This window comes from Azolla caroliniana, unplaced genomic scaffold, assembly GCF_043228905.1.
Source record: "Azolla caroliniana isolate FFs.n. ecotype wild unplaced genomic scaffold, voAzoCaro1.0.p SCAF_17, whole genome shotgun sequence".
NCBI lineage: Eukaryota > Viridiplantae > Streptophyta > Polypodiopsida > Salviniales > Salviniaceae > Azolla > Azolla caroliniana.
The window spans coordinates 15,902,938-15,923,326 of record NW_028230452.1 but is presented as its reverse complement, the minus strand read 5'-3'; the positions used below and the strand labels follow the sequence as shown (position 1 = coordinate 15,923,326).

Below are 20,389 nucleotides of genomic sequence, written 5' to 3'. Positions count from 1 at the left end.
TTTGATTCTCTGTTAGGGTTAGGGTTTTGTCTCTGTGCAGGGCCAGGATTTTGGTTTTGTTTCTGCCCAGTGTCAGGGTTAGGTTTCTCTCTCTCTGTTCAGGATCAGGGTTAGGGTTTTATGCTTGATCAGGTTTAGGGTTTTTGTCTCTATCTAGGGTTAGGGTTTCTCTTCTCTGTTTTTTTTGAATCTTCATTGTTCTACTGGCTTCCTCTCTGTTTGGGTGGGTTTTCTGACATGAGCTCCTGCGAAGAAGGCGAGATCGCCATCGCCAGACCTATGGACAGATTATCGCCGGACGGTAAGCCAGAAAACTCAGAGACAGTTGCAGACATCTCCACCATGACCACCACTGCCGTGGCCACAGGCACGGAAACGTTATCACCTGACAGAGCTCTTCCCAAGAAGAGAAAGAACACGGAGTCTGTGTCTGCAGAAGAAAACTCTGCAGAAAATGCAGAGATCTCGAAGCGTAGAAGCGTCTTCGTAAATCCTCGATCTTGTGTTCACGAGGTCGCCATTCCACCTGGCTATGTATGCACAGATGAAACCCATGGAACTATTGAATCTCCCATCTACTCAGGTGTTCCCGCGAAACCTTATCCTTTCACTTTAGATCCATTCCAAGAAATCGCCATCGCTTGTCTTGAAAGGAAAGAATCAGTCTTAGTCTCTGCTCACACATCGGCAGGAAAGACGGCCATAGCTGAATATGCTATAGCCATGTCTTTCAGAGAGCGTCAGAGAGTTATATATACTTCTCCCCTCAAGGCTCTGAGTAACCAGAAGTATAGAGAGCTTAATGAAGAGTTTAGTGATGTGGGTCTGATGACAGGTGATGTTTCCATAGCTCCAAATGCAACATGTATAGTTATGACAACAGAGATTCTCAGAGGTATGCTTTATAGAGGATCAGAGGTCTTAAAAGAAGTAGCTTGGGTAATTTTTGATGAAATTCATTATATGAGAGATAGAGAAAGAGGCGTTGTTTGGGAAGAAACCATTATATTCTTGCCTTCAGAGATTAAGATGGTTTTTTTATCTGCGACATTATCGAATGCAACAGAATTCGCAGAGTGGATATCTTATTTGCATAAGAAACCATGCCATGTGGTATATACTGATTTCAGACCTACACCATTGCAACACTATGCATTTCCTGTGGGAGGGTCTGGTCTATACTTGATTGTGGACGAGAAGGGTCAGTTCCGAGAAGATAATTTCAAGAAACTCGTTATATCTTTCGATAAGGATGGCGCTTCAGGTCAAGGGGATAGTTTCTCCTCGCCTGTTGTAAGTGGGAAAACGGCAAAAGGAAAAGGTGGGAAAGGATCAAAAGCCAGAGGTGAATCAGAGATGGACGTATCAAAAATTGTGAAGGTTGGGTCATTCTCTGTGAAATAAATTCTTCTTTGTTAATCTCCTATTAGAGTGTTCGTTTTATGTAATGGTTGATTTTCACTGTCCTGCACCTCCTCGCGGGATGCTTGTGCTTAAGTAATATAATAATGTTCTGTTAATAAATGCCATGGTTCCTATGCTATTTCTGCTGCAAATTATTCTTCATGCATTGTATTTAGTACATGCTTCTAGATTATATGACGAGAGTCATGTAGGTATCCAGAAAATACTAAAGAGGCTTAACTTCATTATCTTAAGACTGCTTTGAGGTTGATCTAAAGAACATTGGTATACTAATTTGTCATATTTATAACACATTAGGATCAAACCTACCTACCATGGACTTGCACTCCTCCCTCTTTAATGAGATGAATAAAGATTTTGTGGTGAACAGTTTTGGCAAGCCCTGTTTTTCTAATAGAAGGAGACAAAATGAAAAGAGAGAATTTGTTATTGCAGATGATAAAGGAAAGGAAATTCCACCCAGTCATTGTCTTCAGTTTCAGCCGACGTGAATGTGAGCAATATGCTACATCTATGCCAAAACTGGATTTCAATTCTGAAGATGAAAAATCTATAGTGAATGATGTGTTCACAAATGCAATACAATGCCTTAGTGAAGAAGACAGAGAGTTGCTTCCCATCAAATCGATATTACCTCTCCTCCAAAGGGGAATAGCAATGCATCATTCAGGTCTACTCCCCATTGTTAAAGAGGTTGTGGAGATTTTGTTCCAAGAAGGGTTGATAAAGGCACTCTTTGCAACAGAAACGGTGGGATCACATTTCAGCAGTATTGATGTCACATGAAAATAGCCATGAATCATTTTCTTAAGAAACCGATTATATGTGTACAGTTTGCAATGGGTTTGAATATGCCTGCCAAGACTGTTGTATTCACAGCTGTTCGGAAATGGGACGGGGATGCTCATCGCTGGATGTCATCCGGAGAGTATATCCAGGCATAGAAATATGTTTGATCTAGAATACAACTTTTACGAAACTACATATGATTCAAGAGAAAAGTGATTTATTCAAATTTGCAGATGAGTGGGAGAGCTGGGCGACGTGGCAAGGATGAACGTGGTATATCTATAATGATGGTCGATGAACAGGTATTCATATTGCATTTTCTATCAAATCATTCATGTTCAATGAGCGCATTTTATACATGTTTTTCCTTCTTAAATTTATACATGTTTAAAGTCAAGAATCTTATTAGCTAAACTTGTATTTGAGAAAGTCTTATGGATTGACATTTATTACTGTATTATCCTAATTCTTAATTCATGTTTTGTTTGAACAGTTGCTACAGAAATTTGGCATATGTAAATCAGTACATGTAACACAAGAAACAAAGTAGCTGGAAAATATGCATTATTACTTTTGAATTTGCACGCAGCTACCAAGTTGTAGGCTAAACAACAGAATGTCCGAGGAAAATGATTTACATTATTTAGGAATATAAATAAGTTAATACTCTTGAAAATAATGCATATAGATATGAGCATATTTCTATCAACTGGAATAGGTTCTTGTCCCAATCAATGTGAATCATCGTGATTCTCTGTCTTCCTCAAGACAAAATGATTTTAAATTACCTTTCTCTGCCGTTATTCTGGTTTTGTTCTTGTTTCCAGTGTCTCAAATATTTTTATTTTGTTTGTAATTTTCTTCATTCTCTCTAAAAGTTTTTCCAGGGTTCTTTATTTTGCTGCATTTTACTCTCTTTTCAGCATACAATATACGGTGACCTGTAATTTAACTAATGCCATTTATAAATCAAGCTAACATCTTGACACTTTCCCTGGACTTAGATGGATATGAATACCTGTAAAGAGCTTGTATTAGGAAAACCTGCCCCATTACTTAGCACATTCCGTCTAAGCTACTACACAATTTTGAACTTGATGAGCCGAGCAGAGGGTCAGTTTGATGCTGAATATGTAATAAAGCACTCTTTTCACCAGTTTCAGCATGACAAGGTATCGATTGGTATATTTCACTTTTATTTTATAACATTTTGCATTCTTGTGGATTGTAATAAAAGGTCAATCTTCCTTTTTCATTGTACAGGCTTTACCAGATGTTGAGGAAAAAGTATCAAAATTAGAACATGAAGCAGCCAGCCTTGATGCAGCCGGAGAGGTATGTTAAAGTTATTTATCGGTAGTGTGTATGCACACAAATGTTCTGCATCCATAGAAAGGTATCTGCACATATTCTTTTTGTAGATTAATATCACAGTTGTAATGTGAAAATAATGTAGGATCATTGTGTTATATTAGGATTCTGTTGCAGAGTACCATCGATTAAGGCTAAGAATTGTTCAATTGGAGAAGCAGATGATGTCTGAGATTTTACGGCCAGAACGCATATTAATCTTCTTGGCTCCGGGCAGGCTGGTATGCAATATTGATATGCTAATGTTTTTTGGGTAGGATGATTTTGTGGCAAACCAATACAAATATGTAAGAGCAATAGACAGCTCTACATACTGCAATAGCTGTTAGCACTTCAAATGTAAGTTGGATTTTTTTTTGAATGATATCCTTCCAGCAATGGCTGAAACTTGCTTAATAAAAGATTTGAAACTCATAGTACCGGAAATGTCAACCTGGAATATTTTTGTGGTGATAATTTGAGTGGAAAGCTTGGAATTGTATCAGGGTTTGCTGTAGCCAAAAGGTCAAAAATTAAATTTAAACAGAAGGTTTTAACTTATTCCTTGCTGGTATTCGAAATGGCAAAATGTCATTTATACTAATAGTCATGTTTTCTACTTCCAACTTGTGAGCCTTTAATGACCTCATTACTCATAAAACTCATTTGGTTATTTTTGTGGTTCCAATATAGTTAGAAAGTCATTCACCATTGTCAGATGGGTTCTTTTTTAATGATAATCAAAATATCCATCATACTGTGGTTGAATCCTGGGTTATTGGCCTCTGGACACTCATTATATGGGATGTGAAAAAACTCCCTCCTGGATTACCTGCGATCTCCGAGACGTCTTTGGAATGTAACGGCCCGTGTTTTTCTGGACCTTTATTGCTTTATCTTTATGTCATGTTTTCTGTCAGTTCTTTAGAGGACCACTCTTCTTTACAGGTTAAAATATTGATACATTTCTTCTATAGGTCAAGATCAGAGATGGGGCAGATAATTGGGGATGGGGTGTAGTTGTCCATGTTGTGAAGAAGCAACCAGCTGGACAGGGTAACCTACCCTCTTCAATTTTGATGAGTCCAAGGTCTAGCTTTTACTTGGTGGATACGTTGCTTCATTGCTCATCAACTATAGTCCAAGATGGACCCAGACAAAAGCCCAAGCCATGTCTCAAGGGAGAGAAGGGTGAAATGCAAGTGGTAAGGTTTGGTTCTTTTGTTCTTCTGATTATATTTAACATAGAATTCACATAAGTTTTATGCATTCTTTCCTCTAGATACCTGTGCAAATGGGCTTAATTTGCGCAGTCAGCTCTGTAAGAGTATCTGTTCCAGATGATCTGCGGCCAGCTGAGGCTCGTCAGAGTGTTCTTATGGCAATTCAGGAGCTGGAGAGACGGTTTCCTGATGGTCTACCTAAGCTTGATCCTATCGAGGTTAGTTGAATGCATCTCTTTTATTCTGTTAGTTGCCTAATATATGTATACATATACATATACATGTACATGTACATGTACGTCTATGTCTACGTCTACATCTACATCTACATCTACATCTACATCTACATCTACATCTACATTTCAGGACATGAAGATCGATGATCCAGATTTTTTGAAGATAGTGCAAGAAATTGAAGAACAGGAGCAGAAATTGCTGGCACATCCATTATTTAAGGTTCTAAATTTAATTACTACGGTTACTGTAAGATTTTCTGAAATTTGGATTGAAAATTAATCACGCTGTATATATGTATTCTCTCTCTGGTGCAGACTGAACAGGAAACTGATTATTACTCTCTCTACCAAAAGAAGGCACATCTTACAACTGAAGCCCAAAAACTAAAATTGAGCATGAGAGATTCACAGGTTTTGTTAGATTAAGCTTTATCTGGTTTTCTCACCAATCTTTTAACGATGAATTAATGATTTAATATATATATATATATTTAATTCTTAAACTTTTTGTGCAGCTACACAAGTTTAGAGAAGAACTTAGAAACCGTTCAAGGGTCTTGAAGCGCCTTGGTCATATTAATGCTGATGGTGTAGTTCAGTTAAAGGGGCGTGCTGCATGCTTTATTGATACAGCAGATGAACTCCTTGTTACAGAACTCATGTTCAATGGTAATATGCGGATTTGAAAAGAATATACATACAGAAACTTGGGAAAATTCAGAAATATCCCAGTTTCTCTATATTTCCCCAAATGCACCTAAATTTTCGTTTTTTCCCATGACGAAAACCCCTTACAGAGAAGAAAAAGGGCTGAATTGATAATGTATGATCGAGAAGAGGGAGATGAAGTGGCCATATAAATTGCTCAAATACCATATATCATTGAGAAATAGGGATTTATTAACCCTATATTTGTGCCAATAGCATATATAATTGCTCTTTTGGCTGTTGAAGAATGACATTTGAGGAAATGATGAAAGCTTTGGGGCATTTGGGAAAATAAGGATAAAAAAGTAGGGACATTTCCAGAGTTATTCACTTGGAGCTATTATTGTTCTCTTTTAGGTTTTAACCTCTAACCAGGGTAACCTCATGAAACAGGTTTGTTTAATGAACTTGATCACCATCAACTTGTAGCTCTTTCTAGCTGTTTTCTCCCACTGGAGAAGTCTAATGAACAGGTTCATTTGAAGAATGAGCTCGCACTGCCTTTGAGAAGTATGCAAGACACTGCTAGAAAGATTGCAGAGGTATGTACATATGTTGGTTGAGAGGTATATTTAGTTTTTTGCTTGTATTGTTTTTGAGGTTTTGGTTCTAATGTATTATATATGGTATATGCATCACTTGCCAAAGATTCAACGAGAATGCAAACTTGAAATTGATACAGAAGAGTATGTGCAAGCTTTTCGACCTTTCCTAATGGACGTTATCTACAGTTGGTCAAAAGTGAGTTAGTTTCTTGGTTTAGTGCACTGCTTGCATCTGCTTTTTCTTTGATGAACATGCCTTTTTCTCAACCTTCCTGCATTCCATTTTAAAAGGTTTGTCTTGTACTTGTATTTGTTTTGTCTATAACAGGGGGCAACATTTGGAGAAATATGTGCGTTAACCGATATTTTCGAAGGTAGTATAATTCGTGTTGCAAGGAGGCTGGAAGAGTTTTTGAACCAGGTTTATTACCACATGAGTTTTTCTTCTTGTAGCATCATCTAGTTAACCTTCTTTTTTAGTTGGATAAATGAAATGGGCTTACATATATGGTCCTATTCATTTTTTGCTTTTATTTAGCTCCGTGAAGCTTCCCACGCTATTGGTGACAGTGGATTAGAAGAAAAATTTGCTGCAGGAAGTGAGAGCATTCGGAGAGGGATAATGTTCTCAAATTCCTTGTATCTTTAAGATTCATATAAACTGATATCAAGAAAAAGGCATCGACATGATACACAACATGTGCATATCGGGTTTGTGAAGAAGGTACATATTACACATAATGTTGTTGACTTGCTATATATCAATATACCAAGTCAACCCACAAATTAAAAATGTTCTCTTTTTAAACAGAATTTCTTGTTTTGTTTGAAGATGTTGATGATCATCACAAGAAAACAAACTCTTGTTAAATACATTCGATAATTCTGTGGAGACTGAATGTGAATCTGTTGATGATGTAGGTTGGTGACTTGGAAAGTGTGATGTTACATGATACATGGGATATGCATAAGGTTTCTTTTCCCAAGTGCAAAAAAGAGCTGTAAAAACATGAGATCTCAGCGCACATCTGCATCTTTGTTAAGGGCATACATCCAACACAAGTTCTTTGAATATTTTGGTGCCTTCTGATGTAATTTATAAGAGAAGCAAAAGCCAAAGTTCAGCAACTATTTTATTTACAAGTCTGCGCTCGATATGCATAACCAGCATTTTGGAGAAGAGATATTGTTGTATTTTTCTCATAGTATTATTTGAAGGAATTAAAAAAATCAGACTTTCCTTTCCCTCTGTCTCTTTCTACACATGCATGCAATGGGGAGGATGATCCATCTTGTGAATTGTGATTATGCCACATAACTCACCTCCAAACATAGGCATTTCTGTATGTAGACTTAAATGTGCTGTTAGCAAATGTGAGAGGTGTAGGTATCGAACTATTTTCTATGATTATTGATGCTACTATACGGCACCATTCAGAATCGATTCAGTTTTAATACGGCTTGAGAAACAATCTTGATATACACAAATCTGATGGTTTATTATTCATTATTGTCATAGAATGAAGTGTATATGGTAATGGATGTGGTGAGTGCCATGTGCATACCGTACCATGCATGCTTGTTTATTAGTACATTAACGATGAGCTTGGACAAGAGCAAGATGAGTGTAGGAGATTGATAAAAGGTTCCGGAAACTCAGCCCAAAAACATGTGAAAATGTGGTGATATGTATATATTATATATATATATATACACATAGAACTTGTAAACATGAGATCAGATTATTCCCACTGGAGCAGGTTCAAATACGAGAGGATGGGGTGTAGAACCACTATCCATTCATTTAACCTATTTGCTAGACATGTAGTTTGAAGAAAAAGAGTAAGAAATACCCAAGATGATAGTAAATGGGAATCCCTAGAGTACTAGATAGGAACTAGGAAACCCTAGAATAGTAGGCAAACATGGAAGAATGCAACATGGCCGGATTACCATGCAAAAAAGCTTTAAAAAAGAAGGCGAGAATGAAACAGAACAAAAATTCATCACGTAAAAAAGGAACGATCCTACCAGGGGTCGAACCTGGAATCTCTGGTTTCGTAGACCAGCGCCTTATCCATTGGGCCATAGGACCATTTATTAACAATAAACCATTTTTCCTTATATATTCTAAATTATAGCCCTTATTAAAAGGGTCCTTAAGCCATCACACTTAAGGAAGCAACTTAAGTGATGGAAAAGCAAGACATTCGATTGGATTGGACGCAACCATCTTTGGAAGAATGTGTGATAGGTCATTCATTTCACTTCATTGTATCAGACATATCAACAACATAACACATGTTTTCGATTCCAATCGTTCTCTCATCTCACAATCCTCTGGTGTGGGCCTCTTGACGATATATTACTTGGGGTCATGATATCATAGAAAGAAACCATTCTATTCCATTCATGCAATTGCCCCCGACTTTGTCTCGTAGGTGAATATGTTGCATGTGTATCACATAATTGCCAGCATGACAATGATGATTATTTACATACACTACACGTTTATGTATTTTTTGTTGTGTCAAGAATCGAGCTCTATCAACAATCAAATCACACAACACACATTCATCGAACAAATCTTTACTCATGTTTTAAATTTAGCTAACATAAAATCAATAGGATTTGGTTTGACTTGACACGTAGCCCCCCTCCAAACTAAGTAAGATTCTTTGATTTGATTTTTATGCCCATAATGCCCCCCATATTTCCTTGTTCATCACATCCACCTAATTAAGAAGTTTAGAATTTGAACATTATGGTCATTCCAAAAATCATGTGGAAGCTTCCATTATGATGTTGATGAACTAAAGAGTTGGTAAATTGTCACTCGGCCTTGTATTGAAGATTGGACAATGAAAACGTAGTGTTTTTATCACGATTGAAGATTTGTAGTGAGAAAGTGGAAACTTTTGAAAGTGGATTAGCACCTTACTAACTTGAACATTAGGATAGATCTCATCTTGAAAATTGAATGTGTTTGGCATACTTCTCTTTGATATATACATAAATGATCAATCATGATCAACCCGTACACTTCAATGACATAGCAAAGAACTTTAGTAACCTAGGTGACAAGGAAGAAGTGACTAGAAAAGAAAAAGACGAGAGTGTTTGAGAAGGCCAAAACACTAAGAAGACTACGAAGGATACTTTTTGACTTTGTTGGATATTTCCTCTAGATTTCCTCATTTCTAGAGAGCCTAATGCTTCCTTAAACCTCTCTCTCTAACTCTCCAAGCTTAACTCTTGCCTAATTTAAAGGTCCAAGATGTAAGTATTCCATCTTAGGATCTTGGTCTTAGTTGTCTAAAATGAGGCATTTGCTAATGAAAGACTTTGTGGTTGGCCTTACTAAAATAAAATCTACAATTGAAGGGAAGGAAGATGTGATCGTGACAAGGTGGAAAGATGTTCTCTTAAAAGAAACACCAAAAATCACACAATGGCACTCTAATACAATGGATGTGTTAGATGTAAAAGAGCAATATAAAATCGAAAAAAGAAAGAATAATATTGTTATTAGAGGTATGCAAGAGAATGAAACATAGGAGGCAAGCATATGCATCTAGGAAAACAAATCAAAATGCATTGGAAGCAATGACCTATGAGACTATAAATACTTCAAGATTGAAAGATTTTAGAGGATATCCATGGGATAAGGGTTTACGACTCAATGATATGGATATTATATTTTTGGTTGAAACATGGGACCATGAAGCAAAACATATACCTAAGATAGACAGTTACCTCATAAAATCGATATGGTCTCACTCCAAAGGGAATATTAGGCATGCCAGTATATCATGTATCTATCATGATGAGAGCTTCGACAATTTTATCATAGTATGCAAGTATGATGACTATAAGAGATACTATGGATAGAGGTTAATTTGGGGAAAGAGAAGCTCTATATAGTTGCATGTTACATTCCTTACAAAGACTCAAACTATTGTTGTAGGTTTGGGTTAGATTGTGATGATCCTTTTACAAAATTATGTCATGATATACTTTCATTTGAGAAGCTTAGTAAAGTGTTAATTATGGGAGAATTTAATGCAAGAGTTGGAAAATTCCAAAATGTGGAGACATTGGAAGAAACTATAGTAGAAAGTTGTCTGTTGCGTGATTCAAGAGGATTGTGTCATGTCAGATTATGGGAAACTTTTGATACATATGCTTAATTGCACAAACATGATTATCTTAAATGGTATAAAGGCATTCCCCTTGACAAATGTACTCACATGTTTACCATCCTTGGGTGGAGGAAGTGTGGTTGATTACGCATTAATGTCGGCATGTGATCTATCCTTGGTGAATGTGTTTAAAGTTGATTCTCTATCTCCGGACTCAACCATAAGCCATTGTACTTAGAGCTTGCAATTCCACATTTCGTCAATAGAGGCCATTGAGTGAAAGAGGAAAAGAGATGTATTATCTAACCTTGCTACGAAAAAGCTAAGATGTATGCAAATGAAGAGGAGAATCATTTGTTAAATTTTTCTCTAAGCAACGATGTTAAAGAAAATTGGCAAACAATTGAAGCATATCATCCTTAAGGTTAGATATCAATACTTTAAGAGGCATGTTGGTGGGCATAAGATGTCTAGTTTTCCTTGTAACAAAGTAGTGAGGAGAAAGAAAAGAAGATATTTCCAAATGCAAGAGATGAAAAAGAAAAACTTGTTTAAGCTCAAACCAAAATTAGCATGGGGAAGGGTAAGAAAGAAGATGTGAAAGGTCACTTTACAAATGAAGACATACTAGAATATGTACAAAGGCTGTATATGCATGAAGGTGTGGCTCCTATAGTTGAGAACATTGAAACACCATGCAATACATGTATCGATATTGATGATGTCAATAAGGGAATAACACAGATGGTGAGTGGGAAAGCAACAGATATAACTTACGTTTCAAGTGAGCTTTTAAAATGGACAAGGCCACATACTCATTGGATAATGACAATTATAAAGAAAGCTATAAAACAAGGTTTTCCAAATGATTGGCTTATGAATTGGATTAAACCAAAATTTAAAGCCGAAGATAAAAATCAAGTATCAAATTATCGTACAATAATGGTGCTATTGCTAAATTATATAGCACTATTATGGAGCAAAAGATAAGCACATGGGCTGAAAGTACAAGCAAAAGAGCACTTGGGCAAGCAAGATTTAGACCAAAACACTCCACCATGGACCATTTGGTCACCTTGAGAATAATCATGGAAGTGCCATACTTAAGGCACCATCTAGAAGGCCGAGCTCATATGTGTATGCCTTATTCACGCATAGAGACTTTGTGCTTCAATGTATGAATACCCCTTTTTAAGGAGACACATATCAAGAACACATGTATATTCTGGTCCCATAGGTCAAAATTGGCCTCTTTGTGGACAATAAAAATTCTAATTCTAATTATCCTTAATGATTCCTAATCCTACTCTTAAGCATTGTGGTAGCCACAATGCAAACCTATCATAGGTTGCTCTATCACCTACTTGAAGAAGGCTGGAAGTGCTCCAAGTCATCTTTGGTGCAACATCACACCACACTCCATGGCCTCATGATCTTGTCCATCCAAAGGAACCACGAGTTCCATCACTTTCTTGTAGAAGGTCACATACTCCACACTCCCACATAGACGCCTTCAAGGCAACTTGATGATGCTCAACAACACAACATCATGCAACTCTCGTAGTATTAATGACCTTACCATACCTATATACATCCCATTTTCTTTCCTTTCTTGCATCGAGCAGTCATGTCATGTTTTCTTTATGATGTGCCAATTGAGTTGGGAGTGGAGATCATCATCTAAATTATATATCTTGTCAGCCTTGAATAAAGAGACGAGGACTAGGGTTTGGCACTTGTTTCTTTTGCACCGTTCCATTGGAGGATAGTACACATAGGTTCATTAAATGTCCTATAGCGTGTACCATTTGGAAGTACTTATCGAACATTTGGCAAGTTTTAACCCGTTGTTTGAGACCTCAACAATGGGTTTTTTCTCAATATATTTAAAATGGATCAAATGATGAGATGGAGATATTATTCCAATTTTTATGTTATTGAGGTCTACAACACAATTGAAATATACGTAATGCTTTCACGTTTGATAATAGACATGAGGTGAAAGCCTATATAAAGACGCTTAAAGGTATTCTCATGTGAAATTTTTGGATGTTAGAGCATGTGGGGATCATTTCCTCAAATGCATATTCAGGTTTTTTAATAGCATTACAAAACGTCCCTCTCCCTACATAGGCATATGATAGGTAGAGGAGACTAAGAAGTGTTGTAACTAAGTGGGTTTTACATACAATTAATATAATTGTGTGCTTTTACCGAGAGAGAGAGAGAGAGAGAGAGAGAGAGAGAGAGAGAGAGAGAGAGAGAGGGAACCAATGTAGTATACAAATAAAAGCTTTTCACATTATATTTGCAAAAGAACAATACACAATTCTCACAGCCACAATAGAGAGAGGGAACCGATGAAGTATACAAATAAAAGCTCTTCACATTATATTTGCAAAAGAACAGTACACAATTCTCACAGCCACAATAATAATACAAGTTGTCTCTTGTCCACAACATTCAATATCAAAGCACATTATTTGTTTACAAATTAGCGAGGCTTGACTGCAGTCATAAGCTCAATCGTCAGAACCGGAAGCTTAAAGATCTCAGGCTTGTGTTCCTCTTTGGACTCCTCAGCATTCGTTTCCAAAAGCTTTGCTTCACACACAAAGGTTTGATTCTCACAAGCTCAGAAATGATATATCCAAATTCTGGCCGGTCTGTAGGGTTCTTATGCCAGCATTGCTCAATTAACCTGGAATAGTCTCTTTTTTTGTTTGTTCAAGAAACCATCTCTCTCTCTCTCTCTCTCTCTCTCTTGATAGTACATATACATTCAAAATGATAGTTCTCTTGCCATGCAAGAAACCATACTATGATTCATTCTCAAGCTTGCATTTTGACTTATATCTTATTAAGGCAGACTCTAAAGTAAATCATTTAACATGGTCGAGGGAGTGTTTATCTTCATGTTTTTAGCAGAATTGCTTCACAAATCCATTTCAATGTGATGACTGAGAAAGAATAGTTAGTGCCTTCATGTTTTGCCATGCCTTAATAACTTAACAGTCTTATTACTATCAAGTTATATTATTTTATCTCACCCTTTCAGACCGTCGGGATAATATTTATCCTTCATTCTGAAAGTTGGCCTTTCATCTTGATGACAGACGGACTTAATCATCTCTTCTTCTGTCTGAGAAAAGAATTCCGAAGGGCCCTCAATCATCTGCACATATATAAGAGCCATCCTTCCTTCAACCCTTGCAAGTATGTAATAAGGTTTGAATAATTGTAAATTGATAGAGTATACCTGATACAGAATTAGGCCAAATGAATATACATCCACTTTCTTGTCAAATGCTTTTCCCAATAATCGTTCAGGGGCCATATAATGACCTGCATTCATTACAAAAATGAAGATCGCTTAAAAGAAAGTTTTTAACTCTTGATCCAACACATTCATTTTGTAACTAGAATGAGATTATACGCACGAGAAGAGTTGTTTGGATCTGGTTGTATCTCAGAGGATGCTTTCAGAATCGGACCAAGGTGAAAGTCTGCTACCTTGAGACAACCCACTCTATCCCGAAGTATATTTCTGACAACTTACTGAGAAGAGAATAAATTACTCTCGCTCTACCCTCTCTCTCTCTCTCTTTAAAAGTAGGCAACATGGCACCTTATTTTACACGGCTCAATTACACAGAGTGGTTTCCCTATCCAACAAGTGGCCTACCTTTTTAGGTAGGATAGAAGAAATTAACAATAAGTATTGGCAAAGCCCACTAATGTTACGAGCACCATGCACCAGACACATTAGAGTCATGCCTGAACTAGTTTATGTGGCCTGGACAAATCAACTTTGATGCTCCCAGATCATCGTGTAGTGCACTAGGTTGCAATCTTGATTCACAATTTCAGTATATCTGGTACCCAACCTCGACCATTCAATGCAACATGATGATGGTGAAACTACATTTGGGCAATTTGGCCCCTGTGCATATCTATCTACATGTGCACTGTCACCGCCAGATGTTATTTTTGCTTTTCTTTTATGACATTATTTCACAGCTATATTTTCCTTTTTATTTTCTCCTCAGGAACTCTTTAACTTGGGCAAGATGATTTGGACAGCAAGTTTGAAAGTCCTGAAGACCAATGGTCCCCATTGGCATATGGTCGGTCCAGATAGCATTAGATTCTGATGTATGAAATGTTTGAGTCCAGTTGTAAAGTTCTTCACACTTAAAAACACTAATTTGAGTTCTGAAACTCCACCAGAGAATGATAGGTAGACTTGAACAATAAGAAACTCTAGCACAAAAAAAGGGTGAAGTGTTCCAAAACAAAGCCAACCAACCTGGTTGTTACCCTGGCAGATCAGAGTAGATATTCTCTAAATTTGATGATTCCAAATTATGGGGTATCGTTACCTTTTCATGCAATCAGGATTCACCATACAGTTTCAACATATACGTTACTTTTAGGGATACACAGTCATACTCTACAAGAACCTATGGCAGTCATAGAATATGCTCCAAAGTGATGTTAAATTGCCAAATTAGCAGTATCTCAATAGAATATATAATGCTGTCCAAATCGATGGAATCAGCAACCCCCACTTCAAAGTAAATATATGCTAGTTTTCAGTTGTTCTTTCTTGTTGGGATAGGGAACACATGAGCAGAGTTTCAAGTTTTCCTGAATTCCAAGTCCAAAAGAGAAGATCTGCCCTTGTATATACACGACCAGGCTAAAGAAAACTTTATGTGATAATTTAACTTCATAACTTATACTTCTGATGAAAACAATTTTCCCGAAGATTTTATTTACAAGTTACAACAGACAAATAAACCCAATATCCATTACCTTGGTCTCAATTGAGAGTGAATAATTGCTTCAGGCTTCCATTCATGCAAATAATTTAATCCCCTGCAGACATAAAACAGATATGACATTGTGAATGGAAAAGTTTCACCTGCAAGCAAACTAGATACTGGCAAATTATACAAACTGAAATAGAAACATGATCAGCCAAGTACATCATAAAAGGAAGAACATGGACGTTACAAATATTGTCTTTTTCATTTGACACAATTATCTCCTGTGTTTAAAAAAATGGACATACCTTGCTATGTCAAGGGCATATCTAACAGCTTTTACTAGCTCCAATTGGCCTTTCTGAGACAAATACCAATGCAAATCTCCCTGCAGTAGCCATCATCTTAAAAAATCAATTTCCATCACCACATTGAAGGTCATCTGTTTTTCTGCACCTTATCTACTTCACCCGAGAAGTATTAGATTGACATTTTCATTATTTAGGACATTGACATCTTTGTATTTTTCTTACATTACATCAAACAAGATTCTAGTCCCCCTTTAGTCATGCCAACTTGGCACTCTTCAGTTCCCTCAAACAGTTGAAACTGCTACTTAGTTAAATGCAGCACTAGGTCTATTTTTCATACGAATGTGTGTTGTTCACATTAGGTTCAGGGAAAGAGAATTAGAATTAGAATTTTTATTCGTCCATAATGAGGCCAGTTTTGACCTATGGAACCAGAGTATACAAGTGTTCTTGATATGTGTCTCTTCCTAAAAAGGGGTATTCATACATTGAAGTACAAAGTCTCTATGCGTGAATAAGGCATACACATATGACCTCAACCTTCTAGGTGGTGTCTTAAGTATGGCACTTAAATTATCACTCCCTCTTAATATGTCATCATATCTTGAACGAATTGCACTATATACTGACCATGTGCAAGTGACATTCATCAGCAAAGCATATATTCCCTAGAGAGATGGACACACAGCCTTAACAAGAAACTCAAGCTTCTGCAAACAATGCAAAAATACAGCTTTTTTAAGGACGTTCAACCATCCGTGAACAATTACTAGCATAAAATGGTTATTGCATGACACAAAGAATTATTTTCTAAGACTTGAGTGGATCCAATTATGTAGTCAAAGAGACAATGGTATTACAAAATGTAGCTCAACTGTAATATAAAATAGGGGAAAACTCCACAATACCCGAATTTATCTTTGTTTCACCAAATGCCCCTGATTTCTCATTATTTCTCTATTTGCCCTTGGTCAGCCCGTGAAAGGAAGAAAAAGGGGATAAATTAAATATAATATGATTTCTCAAGTAACACATAATTGAGGAGGGAACTACTTTACCATAACATTATTCCTATAATACACATATCATACCCCAGCACAATATTCAACGATAATACGCATTGGTGTGCTTTGAGTTACAGCCCCTAGAAATTGAACAATGTTGGGATGTCGCAGCTTTTGTAGTAAAGCTAGTTCCTTCCGAAAAACAGACCTGCCGTAAAGAAGCAAGCATCTCAAATGAAAACTTTGATATTAATAAAGCAGCATTGCTATAGAAGATACATGATTTAAACTCTTTACAATAATGCAAAATCTGTTCTTCAATTATCAGACCTCTTACCTCAACAATGGTCCAATCAAGGTCACATAAATCAAATAATTTCCTATTTAGAAATTGTATATAACACAGTACTGATGTATAAAGTTCCACTAAAACACATAATACAACAGTTTTATCGGCAACTAAATGATGTGCCACGTCTAACACAGAATAAAATGTTACTCTTACAAAGAAAAGTTGAAAAAAAGAAGAACTTACACAATCTGTGGCTGGTTTGATAGGTCGCCTGGAATTTCCTTTACAGCAACTTGAGTGCCGTGCCATTTAGCAATCATATACTGCAGAAAGTTTCAATAACAGTTCTATGTTAGAAAGGAAGATTTTTTAATGTTTTGGAAACAAGAGAATACAATTCAATTAGTCCAACAATAGTTCCCTTTTTTTAAAAGCATCTGATAACAGTTGCAAAATCTTCATCATTGCCTATAATTCATGGCTTTGTAATCTATACATGAGGAGTGAAAACCTCATAGAATCGCATGAACACTAGCTTCACCACATTGATCTACTATCAAACTCAGTATTATGTAATGGCGTTGTAATTTATTACATTTTGGCAGGATATGTTGCAATACGTATGCTTCAATTCACGCATCTAGAGCTGGGAATGAATATACTGACACCTGTCTAGCTCAATATCACAACCTCCGCACAAGTTTAGATCTTTGCTAGATATTTCAGCATGAAGAGGAGATATTTTCTAGTTTGCTTTATATGAAGAGATTGGCTATATTTGTAGGTCATCAATGTAGGAGCGAAGTTGACAAAGCAATTAGGCCACACGAGACAACAATTACCTCAGGCAACTTGTTATCTGGATTGCAATTAATAAGCTCTTCATCACGTACTTCATATTCAGGTACGTCAGCTAGATTTGCAACTTGCATTGGAGCTTGCTTAGAGACTTTCTGCAAAACAACAAACATTCTCCTGATGAAAATGATACTCCTAGAATCATTGCTTAGATTTGAAAACCCATTCTGGGCTTAACAGGACCTTAATAATTTCCAGATTTCTTTGCAAACGTGAAGTTGAAAGAAATCGCAAAAAACATATAAAATATGTTAATTCATATAGGAGAAATAGATGTAGAACCTTACATTGACCGTCAAATGCATATAAAGATGTCAAAGATTGATATAAATCCTTACATAGGCTTTAAATGCATGTTAAGATGTCCACTAGAAGAGATTAAAGATCAGTACAATCAAATGGATTAACGTACAGGAAGTGTGGCTCCAGCTCGCTCTAAAATCAAACACACATCCTTATTGCCATAATGTTTTGCATCCAAAAGAGGCTGCAAGATAGAAAGGGAAAACAAGTTAGAAGAGGAAGAAGAGAACGCAACACTATGTTGAGGATAGACGAAGAAGCTTATGCATCCTATCAGCAGAATGGTATGGTACATCTTCTTTCAGGAAATAAAAAACTACTAGACGATAAGAAAATCAAGTATTCTTTCAGAAAAATGATATGCTTTCTTTTTCAGAAAAAGACAATTACGACGGAAGAAGTTTATGTCTTCTTTCACAAGGATGGACATTATTTCCTTTCAAAAGGACAAAGTTAAAAATGAAAGAAGCTTATGATATATTTCAGAAAAAACAATAATAATGAGAATGGAAGAAGAAGTTTATGTTTTCTTTCAGAAGAAAGCAGCAATAATGAGAATGTTGGAAAAAGTTTATGTCATCTTTAAGAAGAGTAGTATGTTTTCTTTGATAAATCTTTTAAGAAAAAAACAATGAAAATTATGTTTTCCTTGAGAATGGTATGTTTCCATCCAGAAAGACAAGAATAATGTGAATGCTATGTAGTTGTTACGAAGAATGGTATGTTTTCTTTCTTCATTGAGAATGCTAAAGTCTCTTTAAAAAAGAATCATATCTTTATATTTCAGGAAAAAAACATTAATGATAATGGAAACAGCGCATCAAACAAAAAAAAGGACATTACTGTGCTGCCCCATCGATCTCGAGCATTGTAATTGGCACCATGTTTCAAGAGCAATTCCACAACATCAGAATGACCTTCACAAGAAGCGACATGAAGAGCCGTCCGATCATCGAAATCTCCACCATTTACATCACATCCTTGTGCGAGTAGATCCTCAATACCTTTGATATCACCTTTGTTAGAGAGGAAAAGAAGCAGCATGGCTTTATCAAGATCCTCTGGAAGTGAAAGAACTGAATCTGATGTACTTTCTTCTTCATGTCTATCATCATCATAGTCAAACCTTTCATTCTCTGGGGCTAAAGAAGATTGCCTCCCTAGAACAAATCGATGCTTCATCATCTCCAACTTACTTTTTGTCAACTTGTCCTCCATTGGTTGATTGCTTCGGATCTAACAGTGCCTGAGAACTTGCAATATCAAGTCATTTTAATGCAAAGAAAATTGTAACTTCTTCCCCTCCATCGATTGATTGAAACCCAACACTGCTTAACAACTTGCAAACATCAAGGCATTTTAATGAAAACAAAATTTAACTTCTTCTCCGTTGATTGATTGAAACCTAACAGTGCTTAACAACTTGCCAACATCAAGTTGTTTCAATGCAAACAGAAATGGGACTTCTTCTCCTCCATTTTAATGCAGACAAATACTTAACACCTACCAGAAAACAAACTCCTTGACTTGAAGAAGCAATGCAAAATCAAGTAAATTTAGGAGCAAACAATGCAAATCAAGCAGAATTTAGAACCGAACTAATTTAAGGTTATAAGCACATTGCAAATCAAGTAAATTTAGATGCAATCTAATTTAATGTCATAAGCAATGGAAACTATCGAGTGAATTTAGACTTAGCTGAAAACATTTTTTTAGTTAAGTACATTACAAATTGAAGTACGTAACTTTAGATGCACAAAAGTTTAATGGTATAAACAAAATCGAAACAAGTAGATTTAGAATCACACAAGCATAGCAACCTTTAAAAGCACTGCAAATTGAAGTAAATAAATAGAAGAAAACTAATCTAGCGTTATAATTAGCATTGCAAATCAAGTAAATGAACAGAAGAAAACAAATCTAACCACATATTTAGCATTGCAAATCATGTAAATCTAGAAGCACATCAATCTGATGTAACCTTATAAGAACTGCAACATATAAAAGCCAATAGAAGAGATGTTGAAAGTATCGGGCATTATAAGCAATGTAAATTATCAAATGAACTGAAAATTACCAGAACCAATCTAAGCATCACAAGAGCACTAAAATGAAAGTAAAAGTGAGTGAAATGGAAGGTAACAAATTTAATGTTAAAACGAACTAGCAAAAGAAACGGAATGTTATATTGGCATATTTTGCAAACCAAAGCGTGCAAATTTAGGATCAAGACAAAACTGGGTTATGAGCAAGTTATCGAAGTGAGTTTAATCTAGCCATGTCAAAGAAAGGTATGAATCAGCAGAACAAAATCTAAAAACAAAAGCAGAAGAACAAAAGAATGCAAGAGAAAGGAAGATTTGAAAGGAAAATAAAAAAGAACTAACCTTCAAAGAAGCAAAACCCCAGGGAACAGAGAAAGGATGAGTGAGGC

General features: G+C 36.2%; 2 protein-coding genes across 2 annotated transcripts; one reads left to right on the top strand and one right to left on the bottom strand.

Moving 5' to 3' along the window:
* On the top strand, positions 1-6,953 carry LOC147853287 (DExH-box ATP-dependent RNA helicase DExH10-like). The gene is made up of 16 exons (XM_087332966.1): positions 1-1,380; positions 1,861-2,175; positions 2,259-2,363; positions 2,448-2,516; positions 3,219-3,386; positions 3,478-3,549; positions 3,690-3,806; positions 4,542-4,769; positions 4,847-5,005; positions 5,154-5,243; positions 5,339-5,434; positions 5,539-5,692; positions 6,125-6,273; positions 6,380-6,472; positions 6,605-6,697; positions 6,815-6,953. The coding sequence occupies exons 1-16, from the start codon at positions 238-240 to the stop codon at positions 6,923-6,925; spliced, it is 3,162 nt and encodes a 1,053-aa protein (XP_087189092.1). The 5' UTR covers positions 1-237; the 3' UTR covers positions 6,926-6,953.
* Positions 6,954-12,784: 5,831 nt separating this feature from the next.
* Positions 12,785-19,233, bottom strand: LOC147853286 (integrin-linked protein kinase 1-like). Its single transcript, XM_087333156.1, has 11 exons — positions 18,799-19,233; positions 18,065-18,139; positions 17,637-17,747; positions 17,038-17,117; positions 16,590-16,710; positions 15,496-15,575; positions 15,237-15,299; positions 13,859-13,965; positions 13,678-13,763; positions 13,469-13,593; positions 12,785-13,119 (listed from the first exon to the last, which is right to left on the bottom strand). The coding sequence occupies exons 1-11, from the start codon at positions 19,171-19,173 to the stop codon at positions 12,948-12,950; spliced, it is 1,395 nt and encodes a 464-aa protein (XP_087189282.1). The 5' UTR covers positions 19,174-19,233; the 3' UTR covers positions 12,785-12,947.
* Between the last annotated feature and the right edge of the window lie 1,156 nt (positions 19,234-20,389).